The 22,666-nt window shown below is 39.8% G+C and overlaps 1 protein-coding gene and 1 long non-coding RNA gene across 4 annotated transcripts; one reads left to right on the forward strand and one right to left on the reverse strand.

Moving 5' to 3' along the window:
• The first annotated feature begins 1,640 nt into the window (after positions 1–1,640).
• LOC110861760 (MAP kinase-activated protein kinase 2) lies at positions 1,641–22,405 on the forward strand. Of its 3 annotated transcripts, none has more exons than XM_022110883.2 (9): positions 1,641–2,859; positions 13,197–13,355; positions 18,322–18,609; positions 19,136–19,359; positions 19,442–19,506; positions 19,897–20,004; positions 20,078–20,176; positions 21,116–21,402; positions 22,030–22,405. In XM_022110883.2, the coding sequence occupies exons 2-9, from the start codon at positions 13,314–13,316 to the stop codon at positions 22,225–22,227; spliced, it is 1,311 nt and encodes a 436-aa protein (XP_021966575.1). In that variant the 5' UTR covers positions 1,641–2,859; positions 13,197–13,313; the 3' UTR covers positions 22,228–22,405. The 3 variants fall into 3 exon arrangements, with proteins under 3 accessions (XP_021966575.1, XP_021966576.1, XP_021966577.1); XM_022110884.2 differs by having other exon boundaries at positions 1,642–2,859; positions 13,197–13,251; XM_022110885.2 differs by having other exon boundaries at positions 1,642–2,859; positions 13,197–13,251; positions 18,425–18,609.
• Positions 16,640–17,326, reverse strand: LOC118433233. Its single transcript, XR_004833263.1, has 3 exons — positions 17,218–17,326; positions 16,943–16,979; positions 16,640–16,756 (listed from the first exon to the last, which is right to left on the reverse strand). It is a non-coding gene; the product is annotated as an uncharacterized LOC118433233 (long non-coding RNA).
• Positions 22,406–22,666: the final 261 nt, after the last annotated feature.

Below are 22,666 nucleotides of genomic sequence, written 5' to 3' on the forward strand. Positions count from 1 at the left end.
AATAATTGCATAATCCACCGTCCATATGAAAATGAACTTGCATAAAATTCGCACATTCTTCTTCTTCTTCACAAAGCATTATAAAAAAGCATGCACATTTTACTCTGTAGAAAACGTTTATATTATTTTTCATAAGCGTGGACATGATGATCCAATCCAATCTCAATAAGCCATCGTCCGTCCTTATGAAGGAATTATTCGCATGCAAAACTTACCCCAAAATTTGCACATTCTTCTTCTTCTTCTTCACAAAGAATCATCTAAATACATGAAAAAATCATACAAATTCAACTCTTTAGAAATGTCGATATTTTTCTTAAGCATCACTTAACCTCGTGGAGTGGACATTCTTCTAATCCCTGTAAAAATAGTGCCCAAATAATAATCCTAACTCGTCACATGCATAATCCTTCTTTCGAGTTGAAAGAACTCTTTTGTCTTGTTTGAAGCCCAACAAAAACCAGAGCTTATGACGAATCCCCACGTAAAATATCACTCTCTAACGATGATGATGTCATCCTTGGCCAGTCTCACGATGATGTCATCCTTTTCATGCATGCATTCAACATACATTTCTTTACATACCAACCAGCCAACAAGACCGCATTATTGTGCATGCATGCAATCTCAGCCTATAAAACGTCACCTTCTTCTCAATCCTTCTCTCACAATAATTCCATGAGAAACAAACAAATACATGTTATTTTTCCCATCTGGCAGACCAACTTAAAATATGTCACATATATACTTTGACCTTAAATTGACCAATAATCTCACTTTTCTCACCCACACCAAATCATACATACCTCTCTCCACTTGTATCTCTGGCGAATTCCATACCTCATTTATTCCGCAAATGTATATATGTACAATGTACCTCTCTCTCAAATCTACATATATATGCAAATTATTTACTCCCAAAAATTCCATACGCACATGGACATACAATTCACCGGTGACCAAATTACAAAATTACCGAAACAAAGTCCGCCTTGATAAACATCACGTTATTATCTGCACCCTTTTATCAGGATCTGAATGCATACCTCTTTTACATACATACATGCAAATATGTACCTCACCTATTTACATATTACTCACGTCCCAATTATTTAAACACCTTAAACAAAAACAACAATTTAAACAGAAATATTCCCCCCCACTAAAATCCCCTGTCCATCCCTCCATTTTTGACCACTCTCCACATAAATTCCCTCCCGTTCATGCACACGCAACAATGTGTCCTCTCTCCAAAAACGTTGTAATTACAAAAAACTAGCCAAAATTCCACGAATATCTCTTCAGTCCAGTCGCGTCCTCCTGTCGTCCAATCCAATCAACTCAAATTGTTACACGTACATACGTCCATGCATTTAACGTAACATTACACAAAAAAAGCACATCCACTCCACTCCACACACGAAATTACCATCAGCACCATTCTTCTTGCATCGTGAATGCCCCCGTTTTTTACACACAAACATTCCCTCTCGTCCATAGCATAACGTATAACTCTGTCCTGTTCTTTTTTAGCGTCTCACTCACTCACCAAACCAAACCAGCCAAAGTCGTGAAAATGGTGTAAAGTGAGGAAAGGGTTAGATATTTCGCTACTCTGCTAAAAAGGAGAAGTCGTTCCGACCACGGGTTCAGTCTGCATTCTGCAACCAAACTTCAACCAACCAAGCTCATCCTCCTCCTCCCACCTCCTCCTTAACTAACTCGGCACTTGTGTACTTCTAAATCCATCTCGACACCATATCAGCATCATCCCACGAGCCAAAAACCAAAGACATCCAAGACTTACATCCAATATAAGAGTGATAATTTACATATGTACATGCATCGCAAATAGGCCACAGGCCGACCAGTTCACAGTTTTAACTTCTTCCCCACGCCAAAAACTACTTACGACTTCCTTCTTAACCTCATTTTATTCAGAAACGATCAAACTTCTTACCCAGAAATTGGGCAAACAAAAGTTGGGTGCAAAATTTCCATAAAATCGGCAAGAAATTGTGCAAAAACTTTGCTCAAAATTTCCATAAAGCTTTCCCATTCGGCAAGAAATTGTGCAAAACGGATACCATTTACCGATTCAGTGAGAAACTGTGCAAAAGCTGTGTGCAAAATTTGCCCCTCATTTCTTCAGAAACATTAAAACTGTACCAATTCCCCACTCAGTGGTTACAAAATCTCTCCAATTTGTGTACCGTACTAATTCCCACCTCCAATTAGCAGGTGTATGTGTCTACTACACTAAACAAAAAAATCTCGCCTTGAACATAACATCTCTTCGTTTGCTGCAGTCCTAATGCAAATGCAATTCCAGGACAATTTCGACTCGACTCGAGTAGTAGTTGGTGCAACGAATTGACTCCTGATACCAGAAATATTCTGCTCGTTACATATCAACTGCGACCCCCAGGAGGACACCACGCTATTGGATTGGGTATTCATTATTCATCCACCTCCTGCCTGCACAGATATTTACAGTGTCACATCATCATCCTCGCTAACTCTCATATCTGACACTATTATATAGCACGGAAGGAGGAATATTATTACTATGAAATATATCCCCACACAGCCCACTCGTCCCAACACTTTAAAACTAATTATCATGTGACGTAATAACGCTGCTCACCAGTTAAGTTACTGTTCATCTCTCATCTCAATCAACAACATTCATTCATTTCATTCGAGCCAAGAGACACTAAATATTTTCCACATACATCTCAAATAAGCCAAGTATCTCGAATACGCCAAGTTTTTTAATATTCATAAAACACACTTGGAAGGAAATTGAGACGGTGATAAAAGAAGACCACGAGGATAAAAAGTGCTGCACTTTCTCAGGTGAGGTTTTTTTATTCTCTCCACATTCTTTTACAGTGGCCGCGGAAGGAAGTGTGGGGATAGAGGGATTAAATGTCCCCACGGTTGTCTATTCGATGTCCGCATCATCTGTCCATACAATACAAACCCGTCCCTCCCCCATCCTATAGCCTATAGGATTGTATAAAATATTAATGCCCCCACGGCTTCCGCGGCCACTGGATTTCATACACTTTCTCGTATGCCCACCCCACATAACTATCAAATTCAGTGGCCGCGGAATAGGGTTGACGGGACAGAAGTACAATGTCCCCACGGTTGGTTATTCGATGTCCGTATTATCTCACCATCTTATATAATAAACCTTTCCCTATATCCTACAATGTGCAGTGTTAGTGTCCCCCAGATGCCCCCACAGCTTCCTCGGCCCCTGTTCTTGACCACATCCACATCCGCCTCGAGAAGAGAGGACATGTGTGCACGTACTTGCATAGTTGCCTACCCACTTGACTGCATGACTTGATTCCAGGATGTCGCACCCAGAAAACCCAAAGTTCAAGGTTGTTCACATGCCCTGCCAGACTCTTTTCGAGAGAACAAGCCCTTAATTTGGACAGGATACGAACACACGAAATGTCAACGTCACAAGTTGACAGGGCCTTGACATTTAAAGCAATTATCTTCACGACAAGGTCACCAGTAACTTTTTAATTCCCAACCAGCCGTCTGCCAGGTTAGGCTTCTATTCTTCGTGCCAGGTGCATCCACTACACTCTTAGAAAACTATTCCGGTATTAAATCATTACTGACCGCAGTACGTATCTATATTATGACTCTGCCCCCACTTCTAGTAACAATGGGCATTACCGTTTAATAGTATCGTGGTAATGACAAAATTACCACAAATTGCTACCAATTCGGTAGGAATTAAGTTATTCCCAAATCAATACCAGTCCGGGGTTAAACTGGTATTAAATCGTTACTGACCAAAGTACATACATACATATGTACATGACTCTACCGGAATGGTAATAATGAGCATTACCATGTCGTGGTAATGATAAACTTATGTCCCAGGTAGAAACAAACTAGTACCAATCCGGTAAAAAGTTAGATTTTTAACAGTGTACGTAGACGTGCACAATGTGAGGAGTGCATATTAAATTTATAGCATAAATTTCTCGGAAATTTATCCTAATATGAACTTTATGCCGGTATACATACTTAAAACTGACTTGCAATGCCACGTAAATGCATAAAATCCTCCGTATTTTTAACCATAATGAAAATAAATTCCCCAAAAATTTTTCCCAAATGTCTTGGGAATTTACTCCCCATAAATTTGGGTGGGAGACAAAGAGAGAATTGGTGTGGATGATGATACCTGCTTGTCCATCATCAAAGTCCATAAATTTTACAGCCATTCCCATCTCCTCCAACCAAATTACCAACTTTCTCTTGGTCTGTCACATCCCAAAACTTTGTGCATTTGTCCAGCCCGCAAGGAATCCAAGAACATGTTCGCATGTGCTTCAAAATGTCACATTTCACTCACTCTTCTTTACTCAAATTCCACTCAAGACCTTCCATTTTCACGGGGATGTTCTGTTACCTTCAGGGTTTTTGCAACATACATTTCTTGCCCTGTGAAGCAAAAGCAATGCAGGAAATGCTAGGTGCACGAAACTGGGAGAAAGTGCAAGAAATATGCGCCATGTAGAAATACGTGCCGTATGAAGTATAGTGACGAGGCGTAGTTTCTTACATTTCTTGCAGGTCAAAATAAATACCTGCTAAAAACCACTTTCTCCCATTCATTTCGTGCAAGTGGTTACTTACTTTCCAGTTTTTCGTTTCTTGTGAGTTTACCACATTTCTTGCACTGCACACTAAATAATGCAAGAAATGTGAGGTGCAAGAAACTGCTAGAAAGTGCAAACATAAGCACCGTCTAGCCACGCCCACGCGCCGTATAAAGTATTTACAGTGACAGTACGTAGTTTCTCGCACCTTGCATTTCTCCCAGGTCAAAACATTCCCTTGCAAAACCCCACTTTCTCCCCCTTATTTCTTGCACCTGGTTACTTCCTTTTTGCATCTGAAACACTGTATTCCGTTACATAACGCAAATGGGGAATGAATTTCTAAGTAAGTACCACACACACACAATCCGTATCAATTCCGTCTACCCGTCCATCCGTCCATCCGTCTGGTGCTTGCTGGCACACAAAGAAAGTGCTCCATCGCCTCGTCAAAGGGAAACTTCTCTCTGTCTCGACACGTTAAAATTCCGACTTAAAAGTAAGGGCATCAAGCAAGTAAGGCTGGAGCTAAATTATTCAGTCGACCAGCCAGATCCATCCGAAAACCCATCGCTCCCAACTTCTCCGACTACTTTTGAAGCGTATCATCCTCCTCCTCCTCCTTTCAAATTACTATTTTACTTTATCGCCACACCGGCCGCGGTGGTGGATACGGCAGAAAAGTCAATTTCCTTCCGAGTAGGCACCAAATTCTGCAGTGATCAAGAAATGCTGGATGCATATTCGCGTAATTTTTTGGACATAATCCCGCAAAAAAATTGCTATCCGTTTGATTCTGAAGAACTGCATGTGCATAATTACATATATAGTTATCTGTACAAATCTCTCTGAATTTCGCTTTTTAGGCCAAATTTCTGCACAAATTCGGGCAAATTTCTGCACAAATTCAGGCAAATTTCTGTACAAGATAGGCCTAAATTTCTGCACAAGATATGATTAAATTTTTGCACAAGATATGATTAAATTTTTGCACGAAATACGGCACAATTTTTACAGAAAGCTGTTTAAATTATTATTCCTCCAAACCAGGCAGCATCAATTTCTCTACCTTAAAACCAATCAGACCCGCTTTTGCAGAAGCAGATTGCCAATTGTACAGACATCAGTAAACATATCGAGACACATGGCCAAGAAAAATGGTCAAAGTCAAAGTATGCAAGCCACTCGTGGGGCCATGATTTTGCGAATAAACTTCTATGCAAAAGGGGGACAAACACCTTCAATTCTGGCAGATTATAAATATACCTTTATCCGACATGGTTTCCGAAAAAAGCGAAAATTTCCTTAAATTATGTACCGTCTTTTAGAACGAGTATATTAACCCCCTCATTTTTGGCGAACACATTTTTCAAGCATGGTTTCCGAAAAAAGGGAATAATTCCTTAAATCATTAATCCTCTTTTTTCCCCGAGATCGCTTAATTTCCCATCGCGAGGGGCAGTTGATTGCATGACTCTAAAAACCCAAGCCGTCCATCAAAGTCTGAAAGTTTCATGGCGCTCGTTATTAATTCTGGGGAACAAATTGGGTCCATCATTTTCATTTTCGACCAGAGACCACTTTCTCCTCCAGTCTGGCTTCTCCTCCCTCGACGCCCATACGCTTTTTACCCCCTCAAATAATAATGAGACCCAATTCCGAGGATCAATTATGGTCATCCCTCAGAATGGCGGTTTCCCAGCGTATGCGATACGATTTTGGGCAAATTTTTACAAAATCGATGGCAAATTTGATTAGTATGAAATTTGCGAAAGACACGATCTCGGAATGGGTACGTTTGGCCTAGATATCTGCATCCGAAGAGGAGAAAATGTGCAGTTAAGTCGACAAATTTTACACTTTCCAAATTTACTGCACGTTTTCTCCTCTTCGGATGCAAATATCTCTGCCAAACGTGCCCATTGCGAGATGACGTCTTTCGCAAATTTCATCCTAACTAAATTTGCCATTGATTTGCACTAATTTGCCCAATGATCAGGGATATTTGGATCCGAAGAGGAGAAAACCCGCAGTAAATTTGGAATGTGTAATATTTGTCGACTTTACTGCGCGTTTTCTCCTCTTCGGATGCAAATATCTCGGCCAAACGTGCCCATTGGCAGATCGTGTCTTTCGCAAATTTCATACTAATTAAATTTGCGATAGATTTTGCAAAAAATTTGCTCAAAATCGGCCAGCATACGCTCGGAGACCGCCATTGTCATGTCACACATACCGCTATCTCTCTCTTGTACCTCAAAATGTAAACAATTAACTCTCATGAAATACTTTCTGTCAATTCGTATTACACAAAATCTGCGTTAAAAAATTCAATTTGCCAATTTTCTTTCCCTGAATTACGTTATGTCGCGAAACTCTCTCTCTCTGAGTAATAAATTGAAAACCACGTGCTTACGTAAGTAAGTAATTCACAAAAGAAGCCATTACATAGATTACAAAACCGATGCACTCTCTCACTATCCATTAGAGATTATCTTGTCACGATTCCTCGCTTATCTAAATCCTTTATCTGACCACAATCACCACAATCACCAGATACATATTTAAACATACATACATAACGGATAATTGTCCATTCGTGTCTGTAACCAAAATCCAACTTTCACAGGGTTTCGTTTCTTGCTAAATACATTTCTTGCACTGGAAAGCAAGCCATGCAAGAAATGCGAGGTGCAAGAAACTGGGAGAAAGTGAAAGAAATATGCGCCATCCGTCATATGAAGTATTTACCGCTGTGGGGCGTCGTTTCTTGCGCCTTGAATTTCTCCCAGGTCAAAATATTCACCTGCAAGAAACCACTTTCTCTCCGTTATTTCTTGCAACTGGTTTTTTCCACTTGAAACAAATTAGAAATTTATGAACGTTCCCAAAATAATTAAGGATAGATTTGGTCACATTTTTTTTTCGTCCTCATATTTTTATGGCCAGTGGATGTGTCCTCTTCTGAGTATGAGCTCTCTCTCAACCCAATTACCAAACTTGGTCACATCAACATAATCGAGTCCTTTCAGCCATAAAATAGAATGTGCAGATCCATCCTTCGCGTCGAGTTGACCAACACGTAATGAACTGCTGTCCACCAGTGGCCGCGGAAGCTGTGGGGACATTAACATTGTCGAATAGCATAGATTATATAACATGGGGAGATGATGCGGACATCAAACAACCGTGGGGACATTGTCCCCTCAAGCTTCCGCGGCCACTGCTGTCCACCCATGAAAAATATGGAGTACTCCCCCCCACGCACGAAACACCCAGACCAACCACACCACGACTGGCCGCGGAAGCGAGTGTGGGGACAGAGGGACAGTGTCCCCACGGTTGTTCGATGTCTCCATCGTATGTAAACCATATCCTGCCATGATAATGTCCCCACATGTCCCCACGGCTTCCGGGGCCACTGCACACCATGACCATTCTTTTTCGTACTTATTTTGTAAACCAAACACACAAACTTGATCAACTTGTCGTGTTTACTTATTCGCTCTCTCCAGCTAAAAATAAATGTACACAAGAGACGACCAACCAATATTTATACCATATTTCATAACCACTTACTCTCTTCGACGGACACGAAGATACGTACTTATCACGGAAATATGTGTACCTCGAATTTAGTATGTATGAACAAATGAGACAAACTATTTTAAAATTCAATTTTCAAAATTTGACCATTCTTGTCTGCAAAAAATATTTTCATACGAAATAACCTATGAAAATCACCGAAATTATTACATATGAATTTAATATTTCCAAAAAAATGGGACTACATACTTAATTATCAACATTCGCAATTAGCAAATTTCGTTTATCCCCTTTTCATACAAAATTCACAAAATATTTATAAAATTTGTATAAATATTTTCGATAAAGGAAGCCAAATGTTTCAAATACTCATATTTATGAAAAACCTACAAAATATTTCGAAATTTTACTCCAAGTTGTCGAACACACGGACAAAATTTGAAAAAATTTTTTGTATTTACATATTTCCGAAAAAGTAGGTATACATGGGCGTAATATTTACAAAATAGTGATATTTGCAAAAACCTAGAAATTTTGAAAAATACCTAGAAATTTTACTCCTCTCGTGAACACACCTAAAAAACTAGGCATCACAAATCTCGAACACATCGACATTAAATAAATATCCGCAGTATATCCTTGTTAATCACGAATTCGCCTGTCTCTCTGCTCATGAATCAATAATTTTTACCCAATCGATCCACATACACACCATGAAAAAAATGGACCTCTCTAATGTCCTCCATGTATACAAAAACAGTTATTTATTTGTTTCTCACAAAGGAAAAAAAACTGGACCGTCTCCTAAATAACGATACATATCTATATTGACAATTAGGATTCAGCTCACTCACTCATCCAACCAAACTGCCCATGCCATTGCTTGCCCTCACTTATTTATTGCAACGTAAGGCTAAAAAAGTTAATCGACAAAAAATTGTCAAAGTAGACCAGCCAGCCAGGCACCGCAGAACACAACTTTGGGGACAATATTATTATCCTCAGCACTGTAAATAAATTTGGCTAAAATTTATCCAAGCAAAATTTGATAGATAATCACAACTAAAATTTTGTGCAAGGTTTTCTGCGAATATTTTGAAACCTGAGATAAAAAAGTGTTTCATTTCTTGCGGGTTTGCTACATACATTTCTTGGAAAGGGAAGGAAGTAATTCAAGAAATGCGAGGTGCAAGAAACTGGGAGAAATATGCGCCGTTTAGCCACATGCGTTATGAAGTATTTACAGCACCAAGGCGTCATTTTTAGCACCCTGCATTTCTCCCAGGTCAAAATATTTACCTGCAAAAAACCACTTTGTCTCCGTTATTTCTTGCAAGTGATTACTTTCACCAGAAACACTGATAATAAATAAATAGCACGTGACTAATTAATTAATTAATTGTTAATTAACTGATCAGGATCACTTTGGGTTATATCACACCGTTATTTCTTGCAACTGGTTACTTTCACCAGAAACACAATAAAATTTTACATTCAGTTAGATAAACTTTCATCGTTGTGCCGTCTCAAATTTTACTCTAAATATTTTATTTAAAGTGTGAGATCATGAAGACTTAAAAAGATATTAAAAAACCCGTCATATTTCTGAGAGGGGACATATTTCTGAATTTCTCGTCCCCTGTAACTAACAAGACACTCATTTATCACCCCTCCCAGAGTGTCATGTCATCCACTTACTCGTCTAACCACCCGGACCAACTATCCATCCATTTTTATTAAGGAGGGGAGCTTGCGAGGTTGATAATAACAGATCTTGGTGCCCTTTGGATATGTGGTAGGGACCCATGAGTGTACTAAAACCCTGAAGTGGTTTGACCCCATGGCCACATTTGCGCCCGCCACACCCACTCAAAAATGTCCAAAAAACGCTTTCACCCCAGTTTTCACTCACTCAAATCCACGCCAAAAATCCAATTTTACTCGGATTTTGAAATTTCTTTCACCATTATACTCCCAGATAGTTGCTTTCTTCAATCCAATATCAAACTCAATTTTATTGATGATTATTTCGCAAACATAATTTGTTTTGTTGATGACTACAACAATGCTCATTCAGAATTTTAAATTTTAAAAATACTAAAAATTTCGAAAAAATTGAGTTTGATATTGGATTGAAGAAAGCAACTATCTGGGAGTATAATGGTGAAAGAAATTTCAAAATCCGAGTAAAATTGGATTTTTGGCGTGGATTTGAGTGAGTGAAAACTGGGGTGAAAGCGTTTTTTGGACATTTTTGAGTGGGTGTGGCGGGCGCAAATGTGGCCATGGAGTCAAACTACTTCAGGGTTTTAGTACACTCATGGGTCCCTACCACATATCCAAAGGGCACCAATATCTGTTATTATCAACCTCGCAAGCTCCCCTCCTAAGTGGTGGTGTCGTCTCTCGCTCATAAAAATGCTGGCCATGCCCGAAAAGCTGCTGACTCTCCTGCTTCCACCAATCCAGCCAGCCAAGAGATCACTTTCTCCAAAAAATAATAGGATCCCCTCCTCCGCAACTAAACAACTTTCTCCACTTTCTCTCTCCCCAAACCAACTACTTATCCTTACCGTCGGCGTTTGTACACCCCGTGGGGACAATGACACAAATATGGAACAGTGTTTCGTCTATGGGGTTTTTGCCACGTACATTTCTTGCACATTGAAACAAGAAACGCAAGAAATGTAAGGTGCAAGAAACTGCGAGAAAGTGCAAGAAATTAAAGAAACATGCGTAACCTAACCACGTGCTGCATGAACTCAACAGGCCGGAAGTGGTTTTTTAAGCCTTGCATTTCTTGCAGGTCAAAATAATGTTTTCTTGAAACTTGTTACTTTCTAGCGTTGCATTTCTTGCAGGTTTGCAACACATTGCTTGCACTGCAAAAATGATTAACGCAAGAAATGCGGGGTGCAAGAAACTGGGAGAAAGTGGGAGAAATATGCGTCATCCAGCCACGCGCGTATGAACTATTTACCGCGACGGGGCGTCGTTTCTCCCACCTTGCAGTTCTCCCAGTTTAAAATATTCCCCTGCACGAAACCACTTTCTCCTCCCTATTTCTTGCACCCGAAACACCGAAACCGGGACAAACTTTTTTTAGTAAAAAATGTCTCCTTCTTTCCTGACCTGTTGTTCCCGTAATCTCGCCATCCCAGCAGATTTTTTTCTTCATAAAAACAACAATATAAGTATGTGCATAACTACACCCTCAACAATATCCCGTTTCTGTACACATCCACTTGCCGTATGGTATAAATAGTCTCGTATGAAATGAAAGTGCTGTCTGCTTCATACTGATAAATTCTACACAACTTTCTCCATTATTTTTTATTCCGCTACATTTTCTCCGCAAAAAAAGAGATCAACAATTTCCAGCTTCTTTTTTTAGCTTCTTTATCTCAGTAAAAAACAATCTTTAGTTTTTTCAACTTTTCAAAAAGTCAAATTTTAAATTTCTCAAAAAAGAGATCAACAATTACCAGCTTCTTTTTTTTAGCTTATTTTTTTCGTAAGAAACAACTTTATTTTTATCAACTTTTCAAAAACTCAGATTTTAAATTTCTTTAAAAAAAGATCTACAGTTTCCAGATTCTTCTTCTCCGAAGAAACAATCTTATTTTTTTTATTAACTTTTAAAAAGTCAAATTTCAAATTTCTCAAAAAGAGATCAACTATTTCCAGCTTCTTCTCATTAAAAAAAAGAATTTCAACTTTTTTGAAAAGTCAAGTTTCAAATTTCAAATGTATTCAGATAATCTCAAATTTTCAAAAAAGCGTTCTAACGGAAAGGGAGGAGACGCTATGAAAAGGATTGTGAAATCAATCCGTCTCTTTTTACATAACATTTCGCAATCACGAATACATTTCCTGCCCTTTGTCGCGTCCTCCTCGCTCACCTTTGACTCATCCCTATCACAGATCATCATGCAATCCGACCTGCTCTTCTCTCTATTCCTCAGTGGCCGCGGAAGCCGTGGGGACATCGGGGGACATTAGCACTGCTGTATAGTTAAGAGTTTATATAATACGATCGGGACATCGAACAACCTTGGGGACATTGTCCCTTTTCCGCCCCCGCCACTTCCGCGGTCACTGAATGATCGGTATCACAGACTCCTCATGCAATCCGACCTGTTCTCTATATCCTTCAGTGGCCGCGGAAGCCGTGGGGACATTAACATTGCACTATAGGGGAGGGCAAGTTTTATACGTATAACTTGGACAGACGATGCGAACATGTAACAACCGTGGGGACATTGTCCCCACCCTTCCGCGGCCACTGAATCCCTCTTGCCCAATTCGTAAACAAGGATCGAATTCTCTCCTGGTACGTACGAGGAAAGACAAAGATCAATTCGTTCGTTTGGACGGAACGAGGCTGAGAATATTTAAATGTCAAAAAGCTTTCGTCCGTTTCACCTTCTCGGAAACGCTGGATACTGAATAAATAAATAGGAATACACTCAGCGGAAACATGAGACTCCAATTTGCATATGCATCATTAATTGACAAGGGCGAGCAAAATATTGGTACGAAAGAAATACCGTATTTGGAGGCCAAGGTTTGCATTTCCAGGGCTGGAAAACAAACAAAAAGACGAAAATCTACATCAAAACTACAAAAAATCGAACGAAAATACAAGTTTTCTGAAGAGATTGACTTTTTAATTATGAAAAAATGAATTGATTTCACAATTTTGACCCCGATAAAAAGTTAATTTCTATAAAAGAAACCTATATTTTTATAAAATTACGGTACTCCGCATGCAGATTTTCGTCTTTTTGTGGCTGCTGCACCAGCCCTGGAAATCCAAAATCTGAGCAGAAATAGCTCAAAATACTGTATTTTTTAACGAATTTTGTATAAAATTAGCATACTTATTAATCAGGGGACAACAAGACGTAAATAATTACAGCGAATTAAACCCATTAATTTTTCCATCCCGACAAAAAAATACATAGCAAAACTCGTCTCATGTTTTATTCATTTCTCTCTTTTTTTCAGAAATCTCTCCACGACTCCTCCGAGGTCATCTGGACGACCTTGGACCACTTCTTCTGTGAGAAACATATAGAATCCTCACCTCTTAACCCTTGACCTTCCCCCCTGCCTGACCCCACCATGACCTCCAAGGGGAACAGTAACACACTAAATAACAACAAGGTTTGACTCATAGAGATACATAGTAGATAACACAAGCTCATCCATCCGCACTTTTAGTAACTTTTGGTAATAAAATGTCACAGCCAGCAAATCAAGTTTAAATCATTCATATTCCCTGAATTATTATTATGCTACCAGTCAATTTTCGGAAATATTCCGTTGCGTACATAAAAATCACATTTGTATAACGATTTCTTATCATTATTTGACTACCGTGTTATTTTTCGAAATATTACAAACTATAGACACTTATTCCTCTCTTACCTACACCAATCACACACGAAATAGATTTTCGTTGCGTTTACAAATGTGTTCCTTTATACCCAGAATTTTAAGTAAATATAGAAAGGATGGTATCTACCATGGTTATCGTTCTGGGCTGATTTTTCTCCCTTTCCCATTTATCCCCCAGGAAAATTATGGGGTCTTTTTTGGGTGGCACAGAATAAACAATTTATGAAGAGTTTCTAAGCAAAATATGTTGGTTGTGATGCAAGTATCATGTCGAATGCAGGAGGTTTACAGAATAATTTTAAACCGATGACGGATGATGCAATATATGATCAATTTGGTCCCACTGACCTACCCCAACTTGTTTTTCGATTTCCAGATAATTCTTTTCTCGTTCTATAAATACATAGCATACATAACTTATTTCGTTAGTCTCATTCATGTTTTATTTTTCAATTTTGGAAATTACAAAGGTTACACAGGTTACAAAGGTTGCACGGGTTACAGAAGTTAATAAGTTTACACAAGTTACAAAGGTTATACAGGTTACAAAGGTTATACAAGTTACAAAGATTATATAAGTTATACAGGTTACAGAAGTTACAAAGTTTACACAAGTTACAAAGGTTACAAAAGTTACAAAGATTACACTGGGGAGGTTTATTGTGGTAAAATCACAAGCATTTTACACAAGAACGTGCATGAAACAATACAAAATAAATATACAGAGGACAGGCTTACAAGCCGAAAAAAACTATAAACTGTAGAATAATCAACTCAAAAATATGCCGACTCTTCAACTAATCCTCATCAGAAAATTCCTCATCATCAGAAGACTCCGCGGCGTTAACATCGGCACCTTCCAGCAATTCGACGACATCTGCGACCAAAGATACTCCATGAGATGGTCCAGGTTGAGAGGAAGATGGAACTTCTTGATTGGGAGTTGCATCCAAGTAACCTTCGGAATCCAACTTCCGACGACTTCTGATTGGAAGGAATCTATCGTAGGATAAGTACCGGAGAACCTGGGAAAAGCATTTAAATATTTTAAGAGGGAAAACTCGTTTGTATCAAAAGTTCAGAGAAGATTTTATTACCGCCGCAACATGACCGCAGCAACCTAAAGTTCGGGATCCACTCTTGCAAAGGCAGTACCATCCTCGAATCGACTCAAACCCATGTCCCCAAGGAGTGAAAAAAATCCAAACTGTGTGTGTTGGACGTCTGGAGAATCGTGACCGCAGTTTTATCCGGAGGAGATCGTCCATGTCTTTATGAAGCTGGAAGTCGTACCCACCACCAGAGGGGGCATGCTGCCAATTGTACTGTATTCCGATATTCAACTGGTAGGGACCAAGAGTTATTAATTTTAATTCATCCAATGACAATTCTGGAAACTCCAACACGTCATCTTCATCGGCGGTATTCCATGCAGCATTTCCTCTTTGAAGATTGTTTTGTTCTACCAAAGCTTGTACGAGATTTGGGGATTCAAGTCGGCTGGCAACATATTCAATCAAATCCTCATGCCACGGAGATTGAGTGAAGATTGGGGGAGAGAAAGCATTGAGTATTGCAACAGTTACTTTCAAAAGTCCAGGAAGCTTGGGGAAGTAGCTGGCGTAGATAATATCTTCAAAAAACTTGAATTTGTTCTTGAGTCTTCCGTTGACACTTTCCACCACCCACCTCAACATAGTAACCAGTCGGGATTTGTTGGCCTCGGTGGTTGTGAATTGGACTTGGTTTTTCTTCAACAATTCTGGCATAAAACATGCAAGTCCCTGACTTTCAGCCGACTCAATGGCATCTCGAAATCCACGGTCAAGTATAAGGACGTCATCTTCTTCAAGCAATGACATTATGGAGTCCTGTTCTTCCATCATTGTTGTTGCCGTTATCTCCATAGAAGAGGCCAGTTGGTTCTATTATATACCCATCCGGACAAACTGACATCATTGGCTTGAAGAGGTTGCGTTTCTTGTGATTGGAGAAGGAACGACGTTGGAGATGAAAACTTGAGGACTTCTCCACGAAGAGGTAGGTTCCGTCAAGAATCAAAATGAGAGATTCAGGAGGGACGCCAAGGATAGATGTAAAAAAGGGTCTCATGTGCTGGTCGAACAGTTCTTGACGAGTTTTGTGGCCGTATCCAGTGTAGAGAGGGGCAAAACTTGCAAGGAGTGACTTCAGGACAGAAGAGATGGTTTCAGAAATTGTTGATTGATGCAAAATTCCAAACAAGAAAGCAATGACCCGTTGGGACAGGTTCAATCTCAATTTCATGAGGAAGATGGCAAGGGAATTTCTCACACTTCGATTTGCACTATTCCGTACAGAGCCTTGGCAATGGGCAAGTAGTACGTCAAAGTTGTCCATCGAAACCCCGAGAAGCATCTCATAATCAGAGTTGGTAAGGCGAGAATCCTTGGAGAAGTCCATGGGAAGTTTTTTCTCTGTGATAATTCCTCTCAAGGTCACCATCCACTTCGAGACTTGTTCCCCAGTTAGCGAAGAAGAATCTCTTGCAATGACAAGTGAGGTGAGCACATCTTCTTTCAACATTTCTCCATGTGTTCACGGCAGCAGCGGTTGTTTTCTGGAATGAGGATCCCGCGACGAATGAAAACCTCGATGATGGCACGTTTCTTGATTCTGGTTCTGACTGGGGACTTGCAAACAAAACAGTGTGATTGAGTGGAAATGACGGAAGGAATTGGGACATCAACGACTGGAATTCTGGGTACACCAACGGGAACGGGAACAACTTGATGGGGTGGGGGAATGTTGTGTTGAATACGTGGCGATGTTGGTACATTCTGGTCCGTGTTTGGAGGTAGTGGCAACACATCAGTATCCAGCTCCATAGACGCAACAGGATCTTCACACGGGGTAGGTTTTGAAAAACTACGTGGCCTAGATTTTGCAACTTGATCCAGACGAAGCTGAAGGTTTACCGCACCTCGTTTAGAATTCACATGCAGAAATGCGAAGCATCCACCGCAGACAAGGTCGTCAGGCCGAACAATTTTTCCGATGTCCAGCATTGCCCCTCGTAGTATTCCCCACAGCGAATCCTCATTAGCAGAGCGCATGCTTTTCCTGACGCCAGACTTGGAATCGCACACACAGCACGTGAACTTGACCATTTTTGACACCTGTGGAAACTTTTAATGAAAATGCACAATATTTAATATTATTTTTGGTTTATTTTAGATGGATTTATTGTTTGCACAGTTCTATTATTCATAACATTTCATAATTCATAATATTTCATGATTATAATTGATACCATTTTATCATTTAATTAATTATTAGTTGGGTTAAAATAATATGTAATGATGTAGTTGTACCTCAAATAAATCACCACCACCACTACCACCGATTTCTCTGCAAGATCAAACAGAGAAATGTAATTGAAGATTACACAACACCAATCTCAATGTTGCCAGTCCTCCCCACCTACTTCCTCAATAATGCCAGTGCAACAGAAAGGGTGAAACTGGCTAATTTCAACTGTTGCACTGGGTTTACTCCCGTCAATTTAGGGCGCCCTGAATTGACGTTCTTCAACCAGAAGTAGGATTTCGTAGAATGCATAAGTTGCATTATTTTTGTATAAACTTACTGAATCAGGAAGGAATAGCGAGGCTGAGGTGTCCAGAGGAGGAGGAGATGAAGAAATCCAGAGAAAGTTGACAAAAATCTTGAGAAAGCAGAAGAAATCCGGGAGCGATTCATCCAAGAGAATGATGAAAAGATGTGCAGTCTTTCCGGTATTTATGCCATTTTCGTTGTTGATTTGGCGAAAAACGCCAAGAAAAAGTTGGCAACCCCTGCCTTAGCAACCCGTAATTCAGTGAAAAAATTAACATTTTCTCATTTTCCCCACTGAATCTCATTTTGTAATTTCAGCATCACTAAAACTTTTTATCTGGGAATGTAACATTCCCAGAAATCATGCATGTATTGCACAATGACCTGAATGATCATTGTGCAAAGTTTAAAGAAAATCGCTCGTGGTCTTGATACTTTTATTGGCGTTGCAACATGCATCCCATGAAAAGCATACGGAGAACCCACTCTACCAAAACCCAAACTGCAAAAGTTCCAGGAATGTAACATTCCTGAAACTTATGCAAACTCAAGCTAAAGACTTGCTTTATATCATACAAAAAAATCAGTGAAATTGATCGTGGTCTTCATTGTTTTTTCTGCCACCCAAAAAAGTACATCTTTTCAATTTGGTCCTTTATCAAGTTTCAAAAACCCAGGGAACTTAAAATTTCCAAAAATACCTTCTTATCCAAAGGAATTTATAGTAGTGGGACACAAGTCTGTGTAAGTAGTAATATTTCGAAAAATAGCGTGGTATTCAATTCAAGTGATTAAAAATCGGGACACAAATATGTCTAATTTATCAAATTTTAAAATCTCGGGGAGCCTAAAATTTCAAAAAATACCTTCGTACGCATGGGAATTTACAAGGACATAAATCTATGTAACTTGTAATATTTCGAAACATACGGCTCTAGTGACCTGACAAAAATTCGTTACACAAATGTGTCTAATTTCCTACCCAACAGAGTTTTACCAATTACTCGGTGACAATTTTATTACCAAAAAAATTAACATATCGCAACAAACATCCCTAATAAAATAAAATATAGAAAACCACACTAAACTAATTAGCTCATCTTCTCGTACGTAACGCCTAACGACCTTATTACAGACTCACCTTCAGCAGGATGGCGCCAATGCGAACAACACAGCCACCTCCACCACCTCCACCCCTCACACCACCACCCACCCATCTGACCCCTCTTTTTTCATAGGTCGCGACAGACCCAAGAAGCCCACCCATCTCCCCTTAGGTATCACCCTCCGCGACATTCAGAACGGAAACGTCCCCCCAAACCTATCTCGCAACAATATGACGCCCCTCGTCCTCAAAACCACCCCCATTTCGGATGACTTCAACATCTCCGGGGTCACGCTAGGCGTCGGAATCAATGGAAAGGTTGGTTTTCTTTTTTCAGGGAATTAAAATTTCCGAGGAAAATTTTTAGAAAATTGTTCAACTTTTTTTTGAGAGAGACACGCCCAAAATTCTTCATCATATTTTTTGCATAAACTCTTACACAGACTAAAATTAAATGTGTGTAGGAATTTATGTCCAAAATTTTGTATAAATTTCCTCTCAATTTTCTTTATTAATAAAACGCTTGAATTTATTCCAATTTATCATTTTCAGAAATTGTAATATTCAATTACAGCTCAGATTTAAAATTGTGTACTAAATTGTAAAAATTGATAAATTTTCCAAATTTTTATACATTTTTGGCATTACGAAAACCGTGTTTTTTAAATCTGCAAACTAATGAGTTTGTTGCAAAAAAACTTCTGTGCCATTGCGAAAACCGTATTTTTTATTTTGCTTCTCTGACTTATTTTGAAACAAGTTTCAAAATTTGAAGTGTCAAAAATTTCCTGAATTTTCCTAACCAATTTTTTCCTCTAAAATCTGGTCTTAATTTCTTTCTCAGGTGGTGGAATGTACCCGGAAAGAGGCCATGCTACCCGGTCCGGGTCAATCCGTCGGTGCCGGCGGGAGCAAGTACGCGCTGAAGGTGCTCCGCGACAATGCGAAGGCTCGCAGGGAAGTGGAGCTCCATTGGCGAGCCTCCACCTGCAAACACATCGTCTCCGTCAAAGACGTTTATCAAAACAACTACAAAGGCACGCCCTGTCTCCTCGTCGTTATGGAGTGGTAAGATAAGACAAAAAGTGACCTTTATACTGACCTTGGGGGTGACCTTTAAAAATAAAATGAAATTCAACTTTCTCCTCAGCATGGAAGGTGGCGAACTCTTTGAGCGGATTCAAGACCGGACGGAGGGTGCCTTCACGGAAAGAGGTATGTAAATTCGAAGTACTAACCTGCGCCACATAGTTAAACTTTGGCGTCAGTGTTTCGGGTGCAAGAAATAACTGCATGAAAGTGGTTTCTTGCAGGTAAATATTTTGCCCTGTGAGAAATCCACGGCGCAAGAAACTACGCCCCGCCGCTGTAAATACTTTTTACGGCGCTTGGCTTGATGGCGCATATTTCTCCCACTTTCTCCCAGTTTCTTGCACCTTGTATTTCTTGCATTGCTTGTTTTGCACTGCAAGAAATGTAGTAAACACGACTGATTCCAACTAAAATTTCCCTCATAACTTGCGCCACATAATTAAACTATTTGGCGAAAATTGTAACGTATGCGCACTTCTAATTTCTTCTTCTTCTTCTTCTCCCCTATTTCAGAGGCTGCCAGCATAATTCGCCAGATTTGCATCGCCATAAAGCACATACACGACATGAACATAACGCATCGGGATTTAAAGCCGGAAAATCTCCTCTACACGAGAAAAGGTTCGTCTCAATTCAAAATCAGTAACATATTTATGTAAATACTCATAAATGTGAAACTTGGAATATTTTTTAGATGCGACCGGGATCCTGAAACTTACCGATTTCGGTTTCGCTAAGGAAACATTTTCACAACAAGCGTTACAAACGCCGTGCTACACGCCGTACTATGTCGGTAAGTCAGAGAGTCTCAATTTGCCTCATCATTTATTATACGTACCATCAGTTCCTCTCCACTCCGTCTCACCTTGCCTCACCATTTCCCTTGTCGCTGACTCCATCAAGTTCAGAGTCTCAACTTGCCTCATCGTTTATTATTAGCTATCATTTTTAGCCCAGTGTTCATAATTTCTCCACCGTCTCATCTTGCCTCACCTTCTCCCTTGCTTTGAGTTGAGGATGGAGTGCAGTGTGATGAAGAATCGGCAAAGTTGACTCCATCTCCGCACTGCACTCAGTCTCAACTTGCCTCCCACTATTTATTACCTGAGCAGAGCTCTCTCTTTTCACCCACTTTTTCCCATTCCCATAAAATGAACGAGTAACAACCAAACGTACATCGAAACGTACTTTCTCTCACCCATAAAAGAAGCCAAAGAGCTCAAACCCCACCATTTTTCTTTCCACTTGCACAATGCCATTCAACGTATGTATTTTAACCATAAATGTCCTCAATAATGACATAAATATAAATGTCCTCAATACTTAAATATGTCCAGATTGGCCTTGTGTACATACATTTAACTGGGGAATGCCCCGCGGAAGCGTAGAAACAGAGAGAGACAATGTCCCCGCGGTTGTTTATTCGATGTCCCCATATTAAACAAACCCCTTCCTCACCTATCCTACAATGACAATATCCCCACATGTCCCCACGGCTTCCGCGGTAACTGCATATAACCCCGACACGAACTCTGCTTCTCAAAATTGTCAACTTTCCTTCTCCCGTATTTACTTTCACCTTTGATTCACAATTACACAACTTTTCCCATCCACTCTCTTCTCCTTTCCCCTCCGGAGGGAATTCTGCCAGCCAGAGCGGAACGACGTCCATCCATCCACCCACTCACTCCTTAACCAACCAACCCTATTAAAAACTTTTCACTTTCTGTAGCCCCTGAAGTCCTCGGACCGGAGAAGTACGACAAGTCTTGCGACATTTGGTCGCTGGGCGTCATAATGTACATCCTCCTCTGCGGCTTCCCCCCATTCTACTCCAATCACGGGCTCGCCATCTCACCCGGGATGAAGACCAGGATCCGGTCCGGGCAGTACGACTTTCCCGCACCGGAATGGGCGGACGTTTCGCACGACGCCAAGGACCTCATTCGAGGCATGCTCACCACCGACCCGGCCAAACGGTTGACCATCGACCAGGTCTTTTTCAATCCGTGGGTCGCTGTAAGTCGCATTTTTTGACACAAAATCCGTACTTTTTAAAAATCGTCCTACATATTTTATGTAAATTTTTTCCTTCAAATCTTTGACGCAATTCATGCAGTCATTTGTAACTTTGTAAACTCCGCGTGGGTTTTGTTTTGCACCATAATTTTACAAACTTTTACTAAATCAAGCGACGCCCTTGATCTTGATTGTTTGTAAATAAGCAAATTTTTTGTGTAATTTCAAATTTGTTATGTGTCTAAAATTTTGAAAATTAGTAAAGTTTACTGGATTATAAACATTTGAATTAAATAATAAGACAATTCATGCAGGTCTTGGTAACCTTGTATGTAAAATCCGTAAATTCCCTAAAATTTTATAAACTTTTACGAAGGAACTTTAGCCTCAAAATTTTTGTAAACTTGCAAATCCGATCAACTGCTTTATTTTGTACAGGTTTATAAACTTATGGTAACAAATTTACAGGGTTTACTAAGCATTGCGTGAATTCCCTCATTGATTTTTATCGTCTATGTCCTTCCACCTTGCCAATATTTTTGATAAAAATTGCCCAAATAATTTCAAAATCATCGTAAAAAAACCCCTTAAAATCAAAATAAATAAATCTCTCCTCCCCTTTTTCAGAAACACACCGAAGTCCCGGCCACCCCTCTGCACACGGGGCGCGTCTTAAAAGAGGAGGAGCAAGCCTGGCCGGAAGTACAAGACGAGATGATGCGCTCACTTGCCACCATGCGCGTCGACTACGACATCCTCCCCATCAAAACTCTCGACAACACCAACAACCCTCTGCTCAACAAGAGGAGAAAAAAACGAGAATGAACCCCACCCCCCTACCCCCACCCATTTTTAAATCTCCCGCCCCCTTTCCCCCCCCCCCTACTTAATCCCCCTCGTAAAAATATCTTCTTGTTGTGATGTTGTTACTTATGTATAAATACTTTAATTATTTTGAAAAAAATAACCAAAAATAAATAAACACGCGATAATTATTTCACCATACCTGTTCACTTTCATTCATTTGAGCAATTATGATAGTTAATGAAAATGAATTTCCTGTGATTTGAATGAAAATGATTGAAAGATTCCGTCATTTCAGATGAATGAGTGTGAATGAAGGCTTTCTCACTCCTTTCATTTTTCATCCTATGCTTAATACATGGAGCGAATTAAGAAATGAAGTCCGATGGAGTGAAATGAAATGAATTTGAATGAAAATGACTGAAAATCTTCACTCAGAAATCGGGATGACTGACTTTTG

This window comes from Folsomia candida, unplaced genomic scaffold (assembly GCF_002217175.1).
Source record: "Folsomia candida strain VU population unplaced genomic scaffold, ASM221717v1 Fcan01_Sc045, whole genome shotgun sequence".
Taxonomy (NCBI): Eukaryota; Metazoa; Arthropoda; class Collembola; order Entomobryomorpha; family Isotomidae; genus Folsomia; species Folsomia candida.

Bases quoted from the DNA above. Each gene is read 5' to 3' on its own strand.
- LOC110861760 (XM_022110883.2), top strand. From the start codon at position 13,314: ATGACCTCCAAGGGGAACAGTAACACACTAAATAACAACAAG. The intron at 18,610-19,135 runs GTTGGTTTTCTT...TTTCTTTCTCAG, and splicing joins GCGTCGGAATCAATGGAAAG to GTGGTGGAATGTACCCGGAA. The intron at 19,507-19,896 runs GTATGTAAATTC...CCCCTATTTCAG, and splicing joins GGGTGCCTTCACGGAAAGAG to AGGCTGCCAGCATAATTCGC.